The 21,335-nt window shown below is 44.2% G+C and overlaps 1 protein-coding gene across 1 annotated transcript in view; it reads right to left on the bottom strand.

Annotated features, from left to right (window-relative positions):
• The window catches only part of DYNC1H1 (dynein cytoplasmic 1 heavy chain 1), a 3,754,902-nt gene that overhangs the window by 2,587,428 nt on the left and 1,146,139 nt on the right, over positions 1-21,335 (bottom strand). The window contains exon 28 of the mRNA XM_044073590.1: positions 9,043-9,198. Within this exon, the coding sequence (XP_043929525.1) occupies positions 9,043-9,198 (156 nt within the window). The remainder of the gene's footprint in view (positions 1-9,042; positions 9,199-21,335) is intronic.

The raw sequence follows: 21,335 nt of genomic DNA on the forward strand, positions 1-21,335 counted from the left end.
GAAGTGACAGCATTTTGAAGGTGGGTACCTGAAGGTGAAGATTTAGAAAGTAGAGATCCAAGACGGGTCTCCAGGAGCCGTCTTTTTTTTTGGGAACTAGGAAGCGACGGGAGTAAAGTCCCTTTCCTTCCTGCCCTGTGAGGACAGGCTCTATGGTGATTAGCTTTAGCAGGTATGACAAAACCTGTGGTAGGAGCTGTAGTTTTTTGGGGGGATATGGGATGCCTTTCCTGGGTGTTTTTTCTTTACAGGATAGGAAATATCGTTTTCGGATAATGGAAAGTACCCATTAGTCCATGGTGATAGTTTGCCAGAAGGGGAGCCAGTTGGGGGAGGCGTGCAGACAGTGGCAGGTGGACAAGGCAGTCGCAAATTATTGGGACCTCCTCTGTCCTGAAAGGATTGCCTGGGCTGAGGAGGTGGTGCATTAGGTCTGAAGGTGGTAGGCCTTCTTGCCCCTCTTGTAGATCTGGAACTGAAAGCACCAATCTGTGGGGGGTTATGCCTTACAAAGGTGGTCTTAACCAGGACAGTTTCTATAATACTTGGGAATGGGGAACACCAGTAGATGTTTAATGTCCTGCAATTCTTTACTTTTTTTCTTGCAGATTCTTGGAGATCTGCAGATTCTTGGAGATCTGCAGATTGTTTCCCAAAAAGAAAATTATGATTCAGGGGGGCATCCAAGATCTTGGATTTGAGGTCGTCTGGGAGATTCTGAAGTTTCAGCCAGGAGTACCTCCTGAGAAAAGAAGAAGATGCTGCAGAGCAGGCAGATTAGATGCAGCTGTGATGCTGCAGAAGCGAGTGCCTGGCTACTTGCTGAGCCAGGGACAGTTTTGAGGAGATGTCAGCCTTAATGGGGCTGTCAGGAATAGAAGCCAGCATGGAGGAGGCCTGAGACACCAAGTCCAGAGCATAGTTATGTGGGTTTGATAATTAGTGGCTCAAAAAGCCAATGTGGAGGAAGTGTATACCTTCTTGGCAATCCTATCCATAGATTAACTATCCTTATCAGTGGGTAGGAGAGGCGCGGAATGAAGCAGTCTGAATTGCCTATCAGGGGAGGTGCAAATCACTGCTGGGTCTGCCAAGGGTGATTTAAGAATTTTTGCTCTTCCGGCACCTTGTAGAAGCGGTCAGGACACTTGGGGGCAGGTGGCTGAGAATCAGGAGCCTTAGTTGCTGAATTAAAGGCATCCAAGTAAGGAGTATTCTACCTGCAGGAGCTCAAAGTACCTCCTTTGGGTGTCAGTCATTTGAGAAGTATCCCATTTCAAATAATCTTTCACCTTGGTGATGGTCTCACCAAAGGTAATATCCTCAGGGGGAGAATCCCCTTCATCAGATTCCTCATTAGGAGGATAACATTCCTGGGGGGATGCAATCTGAGAGGTATATGAAACAGATTCCTCTGAGGAAGAAAAGGAAGAATCATGCTCTTCCTTCCCTAACCTGAGAGGTCATGGGTGGGATGGAAGAGGCTGAGTAAAAGCAAAGTAGTGGATGTTGAGGCTGAAGGCCTAGGGCCATAAAGACCTGCACGAGGGAGGACGTGAAGGACTGCCAATCTGGTAGGCCTTCTGCAGAGGAGGAGGCATGCTTGGTTTTCTGTTTTTTTTTTTTTGGCCGGGGTACAAGTAGGAACTGGCCTGGAGTTAGGTTTAGAGGCAACTACTTCAGACATCTGGATCCCGGTCGGAGGTACCACAGAATCTGGATCCCCCTTGACATCGACAGAAGTCTATGTCTGGGTAAGCTCCGAAGATGTGCCGGTCGGCTGAGCAACGGCTTCCTCAAAGGTCATCGTTGAAGTTAAAGGCTCGGCTGGGCGCCCCTCAACTCCTAAATCAGCAGTTGGCAGGATGCCCGGTAACGAAGCAGCAAGCGAGGAAGGCCTAGGAATCTTGGCTCAACGCAGAGGTTTGGGTGCGGCCTCCAATGCAGGATCCATTCTTGAGGCTAACCGCTGATCTTCTAGGTATAATGCAGCCAGATGGCTGACAAGGGTCTTCAGCACAAATGACTAACAAATGGAGCAGGCGGAATGGTTGTGCTCCCAGCCTAAGCAAAAAACACACCTATCGTGGGCGCCTTTATGGGGTATCTGGCATCCGCATTGGTATTTTCCCTTTTTACCTGACATCAGCTAGAAATTGCTACAACAATCAAGCCTAAACAATAACTACCGGCAATATAAGGAAAACAGAAACCCAACGGGTTACTTAGCTTTTTGATGCGACGTCTAAGAAAGAGCGATCACACAATGAGTCAGTCTGTGGCTGAAAAGTTCTGAGGAATGTGCATGCAAACATCACATTTAAGGCCCCTGGTTTATGGCCTTACATCAGACGTCCCACGCATGCTGCAACAGCCAAGCTGAAGCTTTTGTGTAGGAGCCGACGCACGAGTCGCCTGAGGGCAGGAAATCCAACAAGTAGAATACTCCAACACAGGAATAAAAGGACATCAAAAATTTCCTGAAGACAGTGAATAGGAATGTGAAGCTACGCATCTTTCAGACCAAGAGATACCACTAAGGCTTGGGGAAGTAATGGAGGAAAGAGACTAGAGACATCTTGAGTGAGAAAACGTAGAAATGTGCTGATAAAGGAACGATCCAGAATGGGCCTCCAAGAACATTCTGGAATAATGCCCTTTGACCTGCAGAGAAGGCAGAATAGGCTGAAGGGTTCTCTGCACCAAAAGTTCTTGAAGAATCAAAGGAAGGTAAGGAAGCTGGCAGAGAGGAAGTTGGGGAATGCTGAAGAGGGGACCTCCACGCTGTTAAGTAACTTTTTACAACAATGGAAAGCGCCCAGGAATCTGTAATGATTTGTTGCAAACTGAAAGGAGAGTCAGGCTGAGGGAAAGTAGAACCTGGCAGATGGACTGATGTGGTTGAATGTCAAATAAAAGGCAGATTTGTCAGCTAAAAAGAAGGCTTTTGACCCTTAGTACCCTGATATGGCTCATCAGGAAAAACCCTCTTAGATGATCTTGCATCTGGGAGGCTGCCTTTATATGGGTAATTCCTCTGAAATTTAGGAATAGTAGAAAGGAAAATCTGTTTAAGGTCCTGCGTGATCTTTCCCTTACCCTGCATGATTATCTTGAAGAGCTTGGTTGCAGCAAAGCCAAACAGATTCTGATTATCTAAGATCAGTGACAGCCTTAATGTCCTTCAGGGAGGGATTATAACCTTAACTAGGAACACCTCCTCAGTCACTCACACAGCCGCCCTAGAAATATCACAGCAGCATCATAACTGCATCTGCTAGAGTGATGAGCTATCTGGGAAGCAGGGCTCGAGAGAAATGACAAACATTTTGGCTTCTAATTCTAGTTTAAAATGTCCTTGTGGATTATTTTACATTGGAGAAAGCAAGAGAAGTTTTGCTGCAAGATTAAATGAGAACATAAGGGACATCAAAAAACAAAGATTTCAGAGTCCTGTAGCTATGCACTTTAAAGAACACCATAATGGAGACCCACAGGGGTTTGCAGGCAACTGCTTTGGAACAAGCAAATATTAGGTTTAGTACTGATGAAAAAATTAAGGAACATTTAAGGAAAGAAGCAATATTTATTTTAAAATATGATGCAACATTTCCAAGAGGTTTGAATAGGGAATTCTCTTGCAAGCATTTAATGTAAGAAGGTTAAAAAGAATATTAAAAGTTAACCTTTTTAGTTGGCTTTTTTAGTGAATTCTTAATTGGATAATTTACTTGATTAAATGCAGGCATTTAAGTGTATGCTCACCAGCAGAAAGATGCACTCTGAAAGGGCTTTTCTGAAAGTCGAGGCACCAGAGAAGTGTTACTTACTCTTAATGGTAAGAGTTTGAAGTTTTGCTTTTAATTTTTAGTACAGACATTTTTTTTTATTTTAATACATCAGTGTGTACTAAACTGAGTGAATTCATCTGGCCTGGAACTTGTGGTGCGATGTTTGGTTTGTTCTACAGTGTGGTGCTTCATTCAGCATCATAACTGCATTTGATAGAGTGATAAGCTATCTGGGAAGCAGGGCTCAAGAGAGAAATGACAAACATCTTGGCTTCTGAAATCAGGCAAATCACACAGAAATCTCCAAGTTAAGATGAGCCAAGCACATACCTCATGTGGGGTCTGGTAGCTTATAGCCTTGAAAAGTAAAATGACAACTGAATAAACTTGCTTTCACACATTTGTTCACAGCCCTACTACTATCCTTGTCAGAGAATAAACGTTTGGAAGAGGGCAATAACTTAGAAGGCTTATTAGTAGCCAAAGAAATCACTTCAGGATTAGAAGGGCTTTATATAAAAACTTAAGCCTCTGGCACTAAACTGTCAGGTTTCTTTATAGTAGAAGGCTGGGAGAAAAGGAGGCTGGGAAGCAGAAGAAAAAAGCATCCAAGATGGCATCCAACACAAGTGCAACTGCTGAAGGCCAGGGTGAGTATCTCTGCAAGAAGTCAAAACACACCTTTTCTGGATCTCAGAAATTTGTGAACAGTCCCATTATAAGTGTTTCATCATGTGAAAAGTCCCTCTAAAAGATTACTTCACAACTGGGGAAGCAGGGAAAAAAGAATACTCTTCCTCAGACCTACGAACGGTGCACTGAAAGCAACCCAATAAAGCCACGAATGAAGGTAACCAGTATATGTAACGTTTTATTACAGAAAAACCCACTGAGACCTTTGCATGACTTCAATAAGGTAACCAGTAAAGAATAGTTGTGTAAAATCTTGCCATAACCATATACTGTCCTCCTCTTCCATGTTGCAATATTCTTAGTATGGGATTCTCCGCCTCAGGAGACCCGAACGTCTGTTCTGCATGCACAGACCTCAGAACTTAACTGCCCAGTCAGACAGTCAAGTAGAAAGAGCCAAATGATATCCACAGGAAGTGTGAAGTGCCATTTGCTGGCTACTCTGACTGTAGTCTAGGTGGTGCTCCAGGGTGCCCTTTAGACAGGTCAATAGGAATTAAGGGGAACAGGTGGTAAGGAAACAAATCTACCGGAGGTGTGCTCCAATGGTGGACAACGTTGAGAAAAATTTCCCTGTTAAGCATCCACTCATGTTGTAGAGAGGATGACCTGCTGGGAACATCTGCTTGTTGGTTGTCCTGGAAAGGGATGTATGCTGTTTGCAGGGATAAGTTGTTTCTGGAGGCAAGGTCCCAAATTTGGATGGTTATCCAGCAAAGGAGGTAGGAACTGGTCCCTCCTTGTTTGTTGAGGTACTACATGACTGTGGTACTGCCTGTTAAGATTTGAAGGGTGCCTGATTGGAGGATTAGGAGAAAAGCCTTCAGGGCCAAAACGACTACTGTCATTTGCCTCACATCGATAGGGTTCTTTTGAAGGGTAGGTTGCCAGGTCTCCTGTACCATGAAGCCCTTCATGGTAAACCCCAGCCTAGGTCTGATGCATCTGTATGCATGTATTGAGTTGGTGAGGGGGCTAAAGTGTAAGGCCTGGGTTCATTTGGATTTGTTGTATCCACCACCTTAGTTCTGCTTTGAGGCAGGGCAAGAGTGGAATCAAACTCTAGAGAGTGTTCGTGTTGGGACCACACATTCAAGTACCAGTGCAGTTTTCGCATATGCATCCTGGCCAAAGGCAGCATAGGGATGGTGGCTGCCATAAGACCCAGAACACGTAGGGATTAGTCTTGCAGATACCTGTTGGACATGCATTAGGGATTGGAAGTGGCTAGAGAGGGAGAGAACTTTGTCCTGAGGGAGGAATGTCCGCATCAGGTCTGTTCTGATCCTGCAACCCAGAAATATTTTGTCCTACAGAGGAGTTGGTGATCATTTTGGGATGGCGAGGGTCAACACCAAGCCTTGTAGCAGGGAAATGGTTAACTGCAAGTGGTTTTGTAGGGTGTCCTCTCTTTCTGCCAGAATGAGAATGTCTAGGTAGGGGTAAATTTGAATGCCTTTGGTTCTGCAAAAAGCTATTGCTGAAGCCAGGCGTTTTGTGAATACCCTGGGTGCAGTGGATAAACCAAAAGGCAAGGCTGTAAATTGAAAGTGTGAACAGGGTCCAGTAAAATGCAAGTATTTTCTGTAAGAGGGTTTTATGGGGATATGGAGGTAGGCCTCCTTTAGGTAGTGTGTGGCCATAAAGGCCTGGGCTGGCAATAGTGGCAGAAGGGTTTCGAAGGATAACATTCTGAATAATGGAACGTTTAGAAAGAGGTTTAGAAAGGACAGATCCAGAAATGGCTTCCAAGATCCTTTTTTTTTTTTTGTTTGTTTTGTTTTTTTTTTTGTTTTTTTTTTGGGGGGGGGGGGCAAGAAATAATCTTGAATAAAAGCCTTTTCCTTCTTGTCCTGAAGGGATAAGGTTCTATAGTTGCATGGTTCAGGAGATCCTGTAAGATCTGAGAAATAAGGTGCAGGTGTTTTTTTGGGGGGGGATTGGAATGCCCCTTTCTTGTAAGGGGCTTTTCTTTCCAAGACAGGAAATACCCCTCTTGTACTATTGCCAGCACCCAGCGGTTTATGCTAAACAAAGCAAAATCCCCAATGGGGTACTTGGCTTTTAGACGTCTTGAAAGTAGAGGAGCAAAACGATCAATGTGACAGTTGACTGCGGCCGAAAATTTCTGAGGTCTGTGTGTGCAGAAATCACATTTAAGGTCCCTGGTTTATGGCCCTACGTGTGAAGTCCCACGCACCTGCAGCAACCAGCAGGCTTAAGCTTTTGTATAGGAGCAAAATGATTGGGTCCCCTGAGGCAGAGAATCCCACACTAATACTGTAACATAGGAACAGAAGGACATCTTCACAATCAAAAATTTGGGAGTCTCCTTAGGCCACTCTGGAATAATCAGTGAAGGTTTCCTCCACCTTGTCTGAAGTAGATGTAGGCACAATCTCAGCAGACGTGGAGGTAGGCAGCCCAGGGGGGGTCACGACAGAGGCTGGCATTGGAACTGATTTGAATTGGAACCAGTCTTCTGGTTCTTCAACCAATCTGGAGATATCGCAAAGAGGCTGGACAGCAGAAGTCTATGTTTAAGATTTTTTTTCAGTGGCAGATGAAGATCAGATTCAGAAGTCATGGCTCCCTGAGCCAATAACTTTAGGCACCGGTTCTCTAAATACATGGAAAGGGAAAACAGAATGCTATGCAGGGTCTGATACAAACACTTAAATTTCACACAGAGTACGGTCGTGGATAAAACCTAGACAAAAAGGCACTTCTATCATTATAGGGAATCTGCCTCCCACATTCAAATTTTCCCTTCTTGGATGACACGTAAAAGAAAATGACCTCATCAAGGTACTTATCTTTCGAAAAGTGATGAACTTGCAGAAAGAAATCAAAAGTAGTGTTTGAACTGCTGACAAAAGTTGAGGATTAAGCACTCATACAACACTTATGTACCTTTATGCCTTATAAATAAGGACTCAAGTCCGACATATGGCCCTTGGAAGGAGCCAAGACTTTGGTATGCTAGTTGGATATCTGTCTGTCCTCGGCAGGATAACAGTTTAGTAAGGAATACTGCAACAGTACAAGGAAGGACATCCTACCATAACATTAGATATCCTACTGCTCACTGCTGCAGTATTCCAAACTGATGGATTATTTTGCCAAATAACCTGTACATCCAGCCAGGCTACCAAAGTCAAAAACCTTCCTTGGAGCCTTATGTCTGAAGTACAACCTTAGCCTGTGGGCATAAGCATACATAATCAGATGTACAATCATGAAAATCTCAGACTACTTCAAAGCCAGTAGGCCTACAGACACCTGAGAATACAAGATAAGTATAGGTTAGCTAAGCGAGAAAGCAGAGAATGGCTGCTCTTCTGTCCATGAGAAGCAGGGAAAACCCTACACAAATAAGGAGGAAAGTCAGATGGGAAGGAATATTGCTACAGTGAACAGTAGAACATCTTGTTATGGCAAATTATTGAACTGTATCGTGTCCTTCCTTACAACACGGTTGCATTATTCCAAACTGTTGAGTGATTGTCAAAGCTGAGTGAATGATGAGGATGGATGATCAGAGCTAGACGAACTGTCAATCAAGAGAGATGACCTGGTAAAGGCAGCTTTGAATCTAGAGAAACCATCAACCCTGAAATATTTGGTAAAAGGTATGTACTGAGGACAAAATTGCTGCTTCCAGGATGATTCTTTAGTCAAAACCTTTGTAAAAAAGCTCTACAAGAGGCCATTGTTCTAGCAGATTGTGCTTTTACTGTAAGGTAAAGACTTGCCATGGTGAAAACAAAAGGAAATGGGACTTAGAAATCAAATTAGTAACAGTTTGTTTAGAAACTGGGTCCCTCAACTTGACTTTTTGAAAGAAAACAAAACTGGTCAGTCTTCGTGATGGGCTTGATCTTGTCAAAGTATAACGCGTTGTCCGTGTAAATCTAGAGAAGGGAGGATTCTCTTATTTTAAGGATTTGGGGAAAAAGGAGAAACTGATGAAATGATTGAGGGATAAACTCTGATCACTTTAGACAAACAAGGAGTTGCCTAAATTATGAAAAATAAGGAAAGTGATGCCATCAGGCCTTGGAGCGCAGACTCGTCTTCTGGCTGAAGGGCTGCTAGAAGTATGGTTTTCAAAGTACACAATTTGACAGAGTCAGAAGCAACTCATTCAAAGGGAGGTAGATTGAGTTTATTAAAGGCCAAAGTTAAGGTCCCAAGAAAGCAGAACAGCATCGGGGGGGGGTGGAAAGCACACAAAAGCAAGGCAAGAAAATATTAAAGAAATATGCACGAAGACCGACTTCTAGGAGTGCTTCCTTATGAATGACTAGAAAAAGAAAACTAAACCTGATTCACTAATCACAACTGCTGTAAAAACCCAGCTGTCTAAACCAAACTCTTGTTTACTGAAGGGAACAGAGGAATACAAGATGCCTTTAACCCAATTCTATTACATCCCTTTCTGATGTACTGGATTTAAAGACAGTACAAACATTCCAAAGATATTGGCGTCGGACAGTACTGTCTGAATTAAAACGCCTTTACACATTTTAATCAGTAGCACGTTTATAGTACATACCTGCACGCGTTCTTCACTACCACTCAGCAAACCAGTATCTGTAAGTTCTAGAGCTTCTTTGGCTTTTGCGCATTTTTCTCGATCATCCTTTAATCTACCGAACTTGCCTTCATAAATGGTTAAAGCCTGAAGTGCATCTTCTGGACGCAGGTTTCCCTGATGAATGAAAGATTGAGGTTAATTAAAAAAAACATTGGTGCAGTTGAAGTCCAGATACATATCATGCGGACTTATTAATCTGTTAACCAGATAGATGGGCTGGTCCAAGAGCCCTTTTCTAAACATGGCTTGGGCCAACATGGAAAAGTAGAGTATACAAATAAGTTTACACATTGCTAACATATTACAGGATTAAATGTAAATACACGCAAATACAAAACTCACTATAAATAGGAAAAATGAGGCAGACAAAAATGCTAACATAGAAAAACAATCAAGATTAGCATGAGCTATAAAATTCTTTAATGTAAAAATATTGCAGAAATCTTACATCCTGTGATAAAAGTTAATAGCAAATGATTATTAATTTTAAGATGGAAGAGAAATTACCTAGCTGAGTAGCACCTGCATTGCAATAATCACAAATGCAAAAGTGATTCTGACAATACTGTTGCATTCAAATATAGTTATGGAGCGATTTGTGGTACAAGTCTGAAAAAGCAACATCTGATGGAACGAACAAACAAAAAGCAAGGCCTATGCAGAGGGAGATCTAGATTTAAATTGGCTAAGTGTTAAGAGTGACATTACCTAGGGATGGGAAGACGTTTGATGAAAGTGTTTAAAATTATGGTAGGTACACACTGTGGCAGATAAATAAAGCCCCAACTGCATCTCAGATGACCTGGGATCAGTTAGAGATGGAGTACTGCAAGGGTTCATAAGGGAGGAGAGCAGTGAGGGGTCAACACCTGTTTGCACACCCTGGAAGACTAGGAAAGCAGCATGAGGCTCCAAGCAGAGGCAAGAGACCAGCAAGAAGCATCTGGGCTGAGACATCCATGATCAAGCTGTGATTGCACAACAGCCACAAAAAAAAAAAAATAACAAGAGTCCGACCGACTTGAGCAGAGCTATGGCAATGAACATGCATGAAGCCTGTTGCAGGGAGTAGTATGTAGATTAGGAGAGAACATCTGCCACCTAAGGTGACATACGTATGACTGTCGCTCCTCCAGATGGTTTTCACATCAAAAATAAGATGGTCAAAAGAATGCAAAATTATGACGCCCGTGCACTGGTCCAATAATCAAGGAGCCTCAATCCTCACCACTAACACCAGTGAGGGGGGGGTCCACATTGGAAAGGAAAAAAGTACACACAGTAAAGTACAATTTCCCTTAACAGCATACAAAGATCAGTCTGGGGCTGGTTTCTCCCCTTCCTCCAGATCCCCAATAATAAGACTCCCCACTGGCACAGCTATAGTGTACAGGTCTCAGCCTATTGGTCTAGCTAAAACCTCCAGCACCCTCGCTGTCCAACTACTGCTTTGTGTCCCTGCCCAAGTAGCTGAAAAGTACAGTTGTGTTCACTTACCATAAATGTAGATGTTAGAGTGTATTCACTGTTGCAGTCATTACTCTTGGGTTATCCTGCTGGCAGGCTACCCTCAGTCGGCCTGAACTCCAAAGTCTAGGTCCAACGTCGTTTGCTGTCGCCTCTTCCCTGAAGTTAGTGTGCCAGGGGTATAAAAGATGCAGCAGACGCCATTTTCTTTAGTTTTTATTGCCCCAGATGTCAGGTGCCCCCAAAAGGGTACGCTAAAAATATGCCAATAAAACATGCATGCACCAAAATATACAATACCTTCATCTACAGGCAAATACACCACATAGGTTGTATAGATTAGAGAGGTGTAGATAAGTTACAGGAAAGAGAAGGGGGATGGTGGGTGGGTAACCTGGACTGCAACAGTGAATACACTTTAACATCTACATTTATGGCAAGTGTACACAACTGTACTATGTTCTTCGTGTATCACTGTTGCAGTCATTACACTTGAGTTGAGTCCCAAAGCTATGGTTGGGAGGCTGGTGCTAAATAGCATTAGGAGCAGCTATGAGGCCCTGCAGAACTGCAGTGGCAAAGCCTGCCCTGGATTTAGAGTAGAGTGGTAAATGATAGTGCCTTGTAAAGGTGTGCACTGAACTCCAGGTAGCAGCCTCTAAAATGCCTTTGGTTGGTACTCCCCTGAGGAAAGCTGCTGAAGTGTCTGCTGCTCTGGTAGAATGTGGCCTAATGCCCTTAGGCACTGGTTTGCAATATTGTGAATAGCAGAAATGAATGCAGTGGCCTATCCATTTTGAAATAGTCTGCTTTGAAATAGCCTTTCCTTGTGACCCTGCAGCATATGCCACTAGTAGTTGCTCAGTCTTTCTGAAAGCTTTGGTTCTGTTCAAGTAAAAGCATAGCTGTCTGTGTATGTCCAAAGAATGCAGAATTCTCTCCCCCTTATTTTCTGGATTTGAATAAAAAGTAGGTAGATGAATAGTTTGGTTAAGGGCCACACTGGACACTACCTTAGGCATAAATGTCGGGTTTGTCCTCAAAGAAACCCTGTCTGGATAAAAAATAAAAAGTTCTACAGCCATGAGTGCCTGTAGCTCGGAGACTCATCTTGCAGAGGTTATTGCTAGGAGCAAAGCTGTTTTCCAAGATAAAAACTTTATATCAGCTGTAGCGGCTGGCTCAAAAGGGGGCAAAGTGAGTTTTCCAAAACATAATTGAGGTCCCATGCAGGTATTTGTGATCTCCTTGGAAGCCTTACATTTTTGGCTCCTCTGAGGTATTGCCTTAAAGGATGAGACAAGATTGGTGGCTCTGTATTGTAATGAGCCGAAATGGCAGAGGCATGAATTTTAATTGATGAAAAGGATAGGCCTTTGTCCAACATCTCAGTTAAGTATTGCAAAATCTGAGGAATATTTGGTACTGCTGTGTCAATTCCTTGTGCCTGGTTCCAGGCACAGCATCTCTTCCATTTTGCAACATAAGATTTTCTAGTACTAGGCCTCCTGGCTTCCAAAATGACATGCATCACCGCTTTAGTGAGAGTAGTGTTTTGTATGACTACAGTATCCGCCATGCTGCCAGATTTAAGGTTTTGAGTTGGCTGTGCAGGATCTGATTGTTTTTTGGGACAGTAGGTGAGGTATTTGAGGTAAGGTCCAGGCTGGGCAATGAGACAAGTTCCTCAGGATTGGATACCAGTACTAGCAGGGCCAGTCTGGGGCAATCAGTATCATTTTTGGCTTCTCTTGTCTGACCTTTAGGAGTACCTTGGGGAGGAGAGGCAGTGGAGGAAAGGCATATACTGTTAAGTTTTTCTACGTGAAAGATAGGGCATCCACTTTCCATGCTTGTCTGTGATAAGTCCATGTGCAGAATCTCTCTAGTTGGCAGTTGTGAGGGGAGGCAAAAAGGTCCATGTCCGGGCATCCCCATTTCCTTGTTATCATGTTGAAGACTTGTGGATCCAATTTCCATTCGTGGGGATCCATGAGGTTTCTGCTTAGTTCGTCTGCCAGAGTATTTATCTTTCCTAGCAGGAATTGTGCCTGCAGATGTACTTGGTAAGTCAATGCTGTGTCCCACAAAGTCATGGCTAGTCTGCAGAGGGGGTAAGAATGAGTGCCTCCCTGCTTGTTTATATACCATATGACCGTGGTATTGTCTTGTCTATCAGTAGTTGTCCAGGATGAAGTAGGTCCTTGAGGGCTGTCAGAGCATTCTGAACAGCTAGCATCTCTTTTTGATCAATATGTAGATGCATTTGGTTGGCGGACCATGTGCCTTGAATACATCTTCCTGCCATGTGTGCCCCCCAGGCATAATCTGATGCATCCGTTGTCAATGTCTGCCTGGCTGGAGGTAAGGTGAATGGCTATCCCTTGTTCTGGTGACAGGCCTTCGCCCACCATCGAAACTCATGTTGTAGGCAGGGAATGAGAGTAATTATTGTTTCCAGGCTGTGGCAATGCTGAGTCCAAACACTTTTTAGGTACCACTGAAGTTTCCTCATATGCAGACTTGCATATGGAATTAGTAGAAATGCAGGATGCCAAGAAGCCCAAAGCATGCAGAAGTTTGGCCTTTGTTGCCAACATTATGAAGTAGGTAGTCAGTTGCCTTTGTCTGACATGAGGTAAGCCATCTGGGCAGTTGTATTTAAGCTTGCACACAGGAATATTATCTCTTGAGAGGGTACTACTTTTGATTTTTGTTCGTTGACTGTGTACTCTAGGCATGGTAGTAATTTTTACAAACACCAGATGCTGTAGTAGAATGTCCTTGTTCTCTGCTTGAATGAGGCAGTTGTCCAAGTAAGGATATATTTGAATTCCTCTGTCTGCAGAATGCAATTACTGGTGCCGGGTATTGTGTGAAGACCCTGGGCGCAGTAGATAAGCCAAAGGGCAGTGCAGAGAATTGATAGTGCATTCAGCCAGCTTTGAATCTGAGGTATCTTCTGCATGTTTGTCTGATTGGGACATGCAGGTATGCCTCTTTTAGGTCTAAAGTCACAAGCCAAGCCTTCTTGCCCAGCATGGGCAGAAGCTGCTGTAAGGTTAACATTTTGAATTTTGGTATATCCAGATATGTGTTTAGAATAGATAGGTCCAGTATTGGTCTCCAGGCTTTGTCCTTTCTGGGTACCAAGAACAGTCTTGAATAAAATCCTTGTCCCTGCTCTTGTTCTGGTACTTGTTGAATGGTCCTCATGTCCATGAGGGATGAGACTTGTTTTTGTGCCTCTGCCCACTGTTTTTTTGGTAGGTCTGGCCAACTTGTTTGCCCTTGGCAGGGTATGAAAGTGAAACTTGTAACCCTGTGACACTAAGACCCATTTGTCCTGGGTTATGTGCCAATTTTGAGAAAAAAAGTGCTAGTTTTCCCCCTAAAGGTGCTGCCAGAAGATAAGAGCTTGGCGTAGGCAGGGGGAAGTCATTGGGACCGTTTCCTGTAAGGCTGTGATTTGTCTTCTCCACTTTTGGAGGTAGAAGCGCCCCATTATTTAGACCTGTATGAACCTTGGGGCTGGGATCTGCCCCTTTGTGGTCTGTCTGACACTGGAAAGGACCAATTCTTAGTAGGCCAGTGTCTGCTAAATCTTGGTGGCTGTACCTGTAAGAAATCCTTGACTGTCTGCATAGATTTCACTTTGTCCCCCATTTTCTTTAACACCTCTTCTGCTTTAACACCAAACAAAGTATCATGCTGCAATGGAGCATCCAATAATTTTGCTTTAACATGATCTGGTAAATTTTGTTCCTTTAACCAAGCATGCCTCCTAATGACAGAACCCGTGACAGCGGCCCTACAGGAGGCCTCCAAAGAATCAAAACCACATTGCAAAGTATGCTTTCCAACTTGCTCAGCTGCATGCAATAAATCCTGCATTTCTTGGTTTTCTGCACCTTCAGAATTTATCAACATTTTCTGTTTAAGCAGTGACATGATACATTGCTGATATTTGAGCATATGAAATTGACAATTTAAAGCTCTTATAGCCAAGGTAGCAGAGGTGTAAATCTTCTTTCCCCATCTGTCTAATGCCCTAGAATCCCTGTCAGAGTGGGGTAGGTTTTTTTGCAGTGGATGCTTTGACCCCTTTGGGGCCCTGAGAAATAGTTTCTGGGTCAGCAGCTGGGTTTTTGAAAAGGAATTTATGAGAGTCAGGCACCCTGTAGTACCTGTCCGGCTTAACAGGAGCTGGAGGTAAGGAGTCAGGGGTCAGACTGGACTCTGAAAATACATCTACAATGTCTAACACAGGCGGAATAGCTAGGGGCCTGTGTTGTGGGAGTAAAAGAAAGTCCCTGAGCCTTTTCTTAGATTCAGAATAATCTAGGCTCTCCCAGTGGAAATGTTCCCTCATGGTATGCAAGATTTCTCCAAAAGAGTAATCTTCAGGAGGAGAGGCTGAAGGGATAGATTATTCAGCATCAGAATCCTCATAAGGAGGAAAAGAGTATTCCTGAACAGAAGTGGAATCTGAAGAAATGGAAACCTGATCTGAAGATTCATATTCTGTCTCCTGCCTAGGCCTCTTATCAGGAGGGGGATGGGAACCCCTGATCAAAGTAATTAAGTCTTCGGCCATTTTGAGCATCTGTTTTTTTGGGCATGGAGGCCTGACCATGAAGCTGTTGTACTTATTTCTTTGTCTTTAAAGATGCTTTATATGTCTTTGCCTTTGTGACTGGTGTCGCTTTAATGTACAATTTAGTAGGTCTGAAAACACCCTCAGAAGCCGATGCCTGCACAGTGGCTCTGGACCCATCTGAGGGAACAGTTTCCAAAGGTCCAACGCCTTGAGCTTCCAGCGGCCTAGGAGACTCCACGTGGCAGTCTGTAGCGGCCTGTGGGTCCAAAGTAGCGTGCGTCAGGGGCTGCGAAAGCACCTCACTGAGAGCCGGCGAACCGGTGACTGGCTTAGAAGAAGCCTAGTCGGTTTTAGACCTCTGATGTCTGTCCTTTTCTTTTTCCTTGTGTTTCTTGTGAATTGCGGTAGTAGTCTGTTGGCTATCAGACGGCATTGTGTAATTAAATCTTCTGCCAAAATAGTGAAAAGCAAAATCATACTGGCACTTTATAGTGCGCTGGTTAAATCTAGCACAAAAGACAAGCAACGTCGTGGTCAGGGCCTAGGCAAGGAATACAGTAAGAATGAAAATCCTTATGAGGTATTTGCTTCTCACAAGAAATACAATTAACTTTCTGACATCGGTCTGGAGCAAGAAAAAAGTTTTCCCCAACAGGGTACTTAGCTTTTAATGAAAACTTCGGATCTGAAATTCGAAAATGAAAATCTCAGTAGTCGGCCCACTGGCACTTGCGAACTGCTTCTGCTTCGGGCACCGTGAGGCAAGAAAGACTAAAGAAAATGGTGTCTGCTGCATCTTTCATACCCCTAGCGCACAGACGTCAGGGAAGAGGAGATAGCAATGGTCGCCGGACCTAGACTTTGGAATTCAGGCCGACTGAGGGTAGCCTGCCAGCAGGATAACCCAAGTGTACTGACTGCAACAGCGAAACACGAAGAACATCACGCATACTTTGACATATCAGTTGAATACAAACACACACTCCTGGGGAAGGCTGGCACAGGTTCTCCAGCTATGCACCCTTCTTTGCCCAGGCTGTAAGGTAGAAATCACTGCCACCTGCCATTAATAACTACTAAGACCCTTATCAAAGGGTGTCCAATTTTACTGTGCAATATTATCATCATCCAATTAGTATGACGAACACCAGGGCTTATTGGAGTAGTTTGGACAGTATCACTAAATATATGCAATTACTCGAGTTTAAATTATCTCTACACAAAACAGCCACAGTTGAAAGGGTTAAAATATTTAATAAATAACAAAAACAAGACAAATCTCCTCAATTCAACACAGTGCTAGTCGAGAGTTCAGACATACAAAAATGCTTAAAATGCTGAGAATATTCTGACAAATACATAAAACAGTAAGATTAGACTTGCTTTCTATTTCTAAGAGAAAGAATGTTCTAAACAAAACTTGCATACATACAGAACAAAGGCAGAGTGCTGGTGAGTGAATGTTCTTCAGACAAAATCCAAAATGCGCTGATTCTCACTCAGAGAAAAAGCCTTAAATTGACAATACATCACTGCTGACTCATTTTAGATTACATCATTCTTAACAGTTCTGGTTTAGCTTCCCAGGATAAACTCAAAATTTACATTTCTTTTTGTAATGTGCACCTGCAGGAAGCCACATCTGTAAGACGTACGTAAAATCTAGCAATTAGCTCTTGTCCTAGGACAATAGAAAGAATTCCTTCATCCAGACATCCCGTTTCAGAGCCCTGAGATCAAACAGTCAGAAAATGCTTTACTTTATCATCTTTCTTCCAGCAGGGTGCACTGTAGTAACATTTGGAAGCTCAGTACAACATAGTTCAATCACAACATAGTTCTCTTACATTTGTAAAACCAGCCTGTGATTACATTAGTATTTACAAATCACACAGAATAATTTACAAGATTCTATCTGGCTGGGCTAGTAGCCTTTCAGTTTTTCACATTTCTCCCTTCCCTGAGAACTCAAGCTAGTTTTTCAAGTGACCCTTGAGAAACATTGAGTGTGTTAGGACTATGACTATACCTTACCCATTCCCCGTCTTGAGAGCCCGTTTGCGTTGGCATTGCTAACCCCACTGCAGTGCTGCACTGACATACTATATGCTTGCAACCCTAGGCTCCATCTTAGCAACTCAGCATTTTGCTGGCTGGCTCGGCGTAACCATGTTAGGGGATTGTGATCTATAACTACAGTAAATTTCCTTCCATACAGATAAAACTGAAGTTTCTGCAGTGCCCACACTATGGCTAGACATTCCTTTTCTACAGCTGCATAGCATTCTTCCCTGGGTTGGAGCCTATGACTGAGATAAACCACTGGGTGTTCTCCTTCTTAAAATATCTGCCTAAGTACAGCCCCCACCCCACAGTTCGAAGCATCCATCTGCACAACAAATTATTTGCTGTAATCTGAAATGGCTAACACAGGGGGTCCTTCCAAAGCTTCTTTAAGCTTCTGGAATGCTTGCTCACATGCTGTGGTCCACACTACCTTATCTGGCCTGTTCCTTCCTTGTCAAGACTGTGAGGGGAGCAGCTATTGAACTATAACTGGGGACAAACTTTCTGTAGTACCCTGCTGTCCCCAAGAATGCCCTCACCTGTTTTTTGGTAATAGGTGCAGGCCATGCCTGAATGGCTTCCACTTTGGCAGGTTCTGGCATGATCTTACCACTCCCCACTCTGTCTCAGGTAGGAGACCTCTGCCATACCCACCCAACATTTGCTCTACTTAATGGTCAACCCTGCCCTCTGTAGTCTGCCCAGCATCTCCCTGACATGTTGAAGGTGCTCTTGCCAGGAATGGCTGTAGATGGCAATACCATCTAGGTAAGCAAGGGCAAACCCTCCTGCTAGGATATGATCTACCAGCCTCTGGAAAGTCAGTAGAGCATTTTTCATCCCAAAGGGCAGCTTTGTGAACTCTTACAAGCCCAAAGGAGTAACAAGGCTGACCTCTCTCTAGCAATGGGAGTCAAGGTCAACTGCCAGTAACCCTTGGTAAGATCAATGGTGGTAAGATACTTAGCCCCACCCAACTGCTCAAGGGCCTCATCTGTCCGAGACATGGGGTAAGCATCTGACTGTGTGACTAATTTCCTGTAGTCCACACAGGACCTGGTGCTGGGATCCTTCTTTGGCACCAGCACCAGTGCGGAGGCCCAGGGACTATAGGACTCGAATTATCCCTAATTCCAACATCTCCTGCATCTCCTCCCTCAAGAGTCTGTTTGACTCTCTCAGGTACCCTATAAGAGGCCTGCCTAAAAGGCCTTTGGGGTCCAGTATCCACCTGGTGCTACACCAGGTGGGTGCACCCTGGTTTCTCAGTGAACATGTCCCCAAACTCCTGTAACACTGCACATATTTCTCTAACCTGGGTAGGAGATAGCTGCTGGGACATTGCTACCCCTTCCACTGAGGTCAGTCAGAGCCTCACTGAGGAGATCAGTCACCAGATCTCCCTCAGGCTCCTCCTGTAATCCACCACATACTCAGCACAAGGGCCTCCCTATCACGGTTTCATCATGTTAACATGGTACAATTTGTCCCCTGCCTCCTGCCTAGCAGTTCTACCACATAGTTAACATCACTTACCTTTCTTACCACCTTGTAGGGTCCTTCCCAGGGTGCTTGCAGCTTGTTGTGTCTGACAGGAACGAGAACCATTACCTAATGCCCTACAGCATACTCTCTAGCTCAAGCATTCCTGTCATACCAGACATTTTTCTGCTGTTGGGCTTCTACCAGGTTCTCCTGGGCCAGGCTCATGAGTTCCCTGAGCCTTGTCCTGAGGTTCAAGACATATGCCACAACAGACTCCTTGTGAGATTCACATGCACATTCCCACTCATCTTGAATTAAATCTAGAGGTCCCCTCACCCTATGCCCATACAGCAACTCAAAGGGTGAAAAACCTGTGGATTCCTGGGGAACCTCTCTGTAAGCAAACAGATGGAGCAAATATTTGTCCCACTCCCTCAAACTGGTCTGCAAATGCCCGTAGCATGGACTTGATTATAGAGTTTAACATCTCAAGACCATCAGTCAGGGGATGGTACAGGGTGGTCTTTAGGTGCATCAACCCACAGTACTTCCACAGACCAGCCAGCAGGTCTGACATGAAATTCTTTTGGGAAACCTACCCTGCTGAAAACCTCTAACAAATCATTTACCACCTTCTCTGCCTCAATAGAGGACAAAGCCACTGCCTCAGGGTATCTTGTAGCATTAATCTACTACCACTATGATAGAATTTTTCCCTGTGGAACTTGGAATACTCAAAGGCCCCACAATAGCCATAGCTACCCTCTGAAATGGCTTCTCAATCATAGGTAAAGGTATCAAAGGAGCTTTCACACCGTCTCCTGCTTTGCCTCCCTTTTGGCACTGCTCACTAGTCTTGCGGTACCCGGTTACATCTCTGGAAATTTCAGGCCAACACAAGTTATGCATAATGAGTCTCTCTCTTGGTTTATGCCCATATGACCTGCAAAGGGAATACCATGGGCTATGGCTAGAAGCGCCACATGGTAGGCTCTAGGCACTACAGACTGCTGTATTCTCTCACCTTCTAGCCCTCCCTCGGGGTTCCACTCTATACAGCAAACCTTTGTCCCAGTATACAGATTCCCCTTCCCTTGAGAACCAGGTGCCTCACTAGCTACCTGCCTCAGTCCTTGTAATGTAGGGGCTGAAAGCGGAGTCTGTCTCAGCTCTCTTTGTAACCCTTCCCAGCTCCCCTTCCACAGAAGTCTGGCATCCTCTGACAGCGGTGCATCACTGTCAACCGGGGTACTACTACTCATCTCTACCTTTGAAGTCACTGTCCAAGGGAATATCAGTACCCACAAGCAGCTGTGGCTACACCTTCAGTCTCACCGCTACAGGGTAGCTCCCTCCCTGAAGCAACCACTTCACTAGTGCTGGCTGCAAGTATGCGGTCTGACTGGGTCTCCTCCAAGCTACCAGACCCACATGCTTGTCTCCAAGCCTGACTGTGTGTAACTGCATTAACACATGGTACTGCCTCATCAAAATCCTTTCCTATCAGGACATCTGCAGGTTGGCAGTTTAGAACCCGTTATCTCAAAACAACCTACTATTGGCATTTTGTCTTTCCCACTTACTGGCTCCCTCACCTTTTGTTCCCCATCTTGCTTCCGTGGGCATCTATATGCGTAGCCACACTTGTTGCATTCAGAACATTTAACCCTAGGTCCTGGACGTGTACCTGGACTAGTGGCTTCCCGGGCTACTGGCAGATTCTGTTGGGGCAGTCTGGGCTGCCCACCATGGGTTCCTTTAGACCCATGAGCAGCACTGAGGGTCCCTTTCCTGTGCAGGGATGCTAAGGTATAGGTCTTCCTTCTTCCCCAATACATCTAAAGTAGCACATTGACTTATCAGCTAACCAGATCCTCAAGTCCTCAGGCAAAGTGCTGAGGGCTTGTTCCTCACCAAAAGGTCTGCCAGCCCTTCAAAACTGACTAGACATCCACTCACCCACCTATGAAAATAAGTGCTCAGTTTAGCAAGATTCACACACACTCATCTGCTTCGAGTCCGAGCTCACAAAACTTTTTCCTTTAAGCTTCACATGTTGGCTTAAAAAAATCTAGCAAACAATTCTTAAAAGCAGTATAATTTAAGAAACTTGTGTAATTTAAGAAACTTCCATACAGAGCATTTTGCATTGGTCTTCAGAACTGACATCACCAGCACTTGCTTTGCTCTGTATGCAAGACGTTTATTTAGAACAATGACTTCTCTTAGAAATAAGTAGAAAATAGTAAGTTTATTCTAGCTGTTTTCTATATTTATGTCAGACTATTCTACAGTATTATTTTAAGCATTTTCCTGTGTCTGAACTCTTGACTAGCACTGTGTTGAACTGAGAAGATTTGGCCCCAGAAAGGGTCTCGGAAGCGGGCACCAGGGGCTGCGAAAAGGCCTAAGGACCGGATAAAGTACAGTTGTGTACACTTACCATAAATGTAGATGTTAGAGTGTATTCACTGTTGCAGTCATCACATCTGGGTTATCTGACTGCAGGTAGCCCTCAGCCGGCCTGAATACCAGAGTCTTTGGATTCCTGTGTCAGATGCTGTCTCTTCTTCCATGACGTCAGGGGTATAAAATATGCAGCAGACACCATTACATCAGTTCTTCTTGCCCC

This window comes from Protopterus annectens, chromosome 6.part0 (genome assembly GCF_019279795.1).
Source record: "Protopterus annectens isolate FY-2018-M chromosome 6.part0, PAN1.0, whole genome shotgun sequence".
Taxonomy (NCBI): domain Eukaryota; kingdom Metazoa; phylum Chordata; order Ceratodontiformes; family Protopteridae; genus Protopterus; species Protopterus annectens.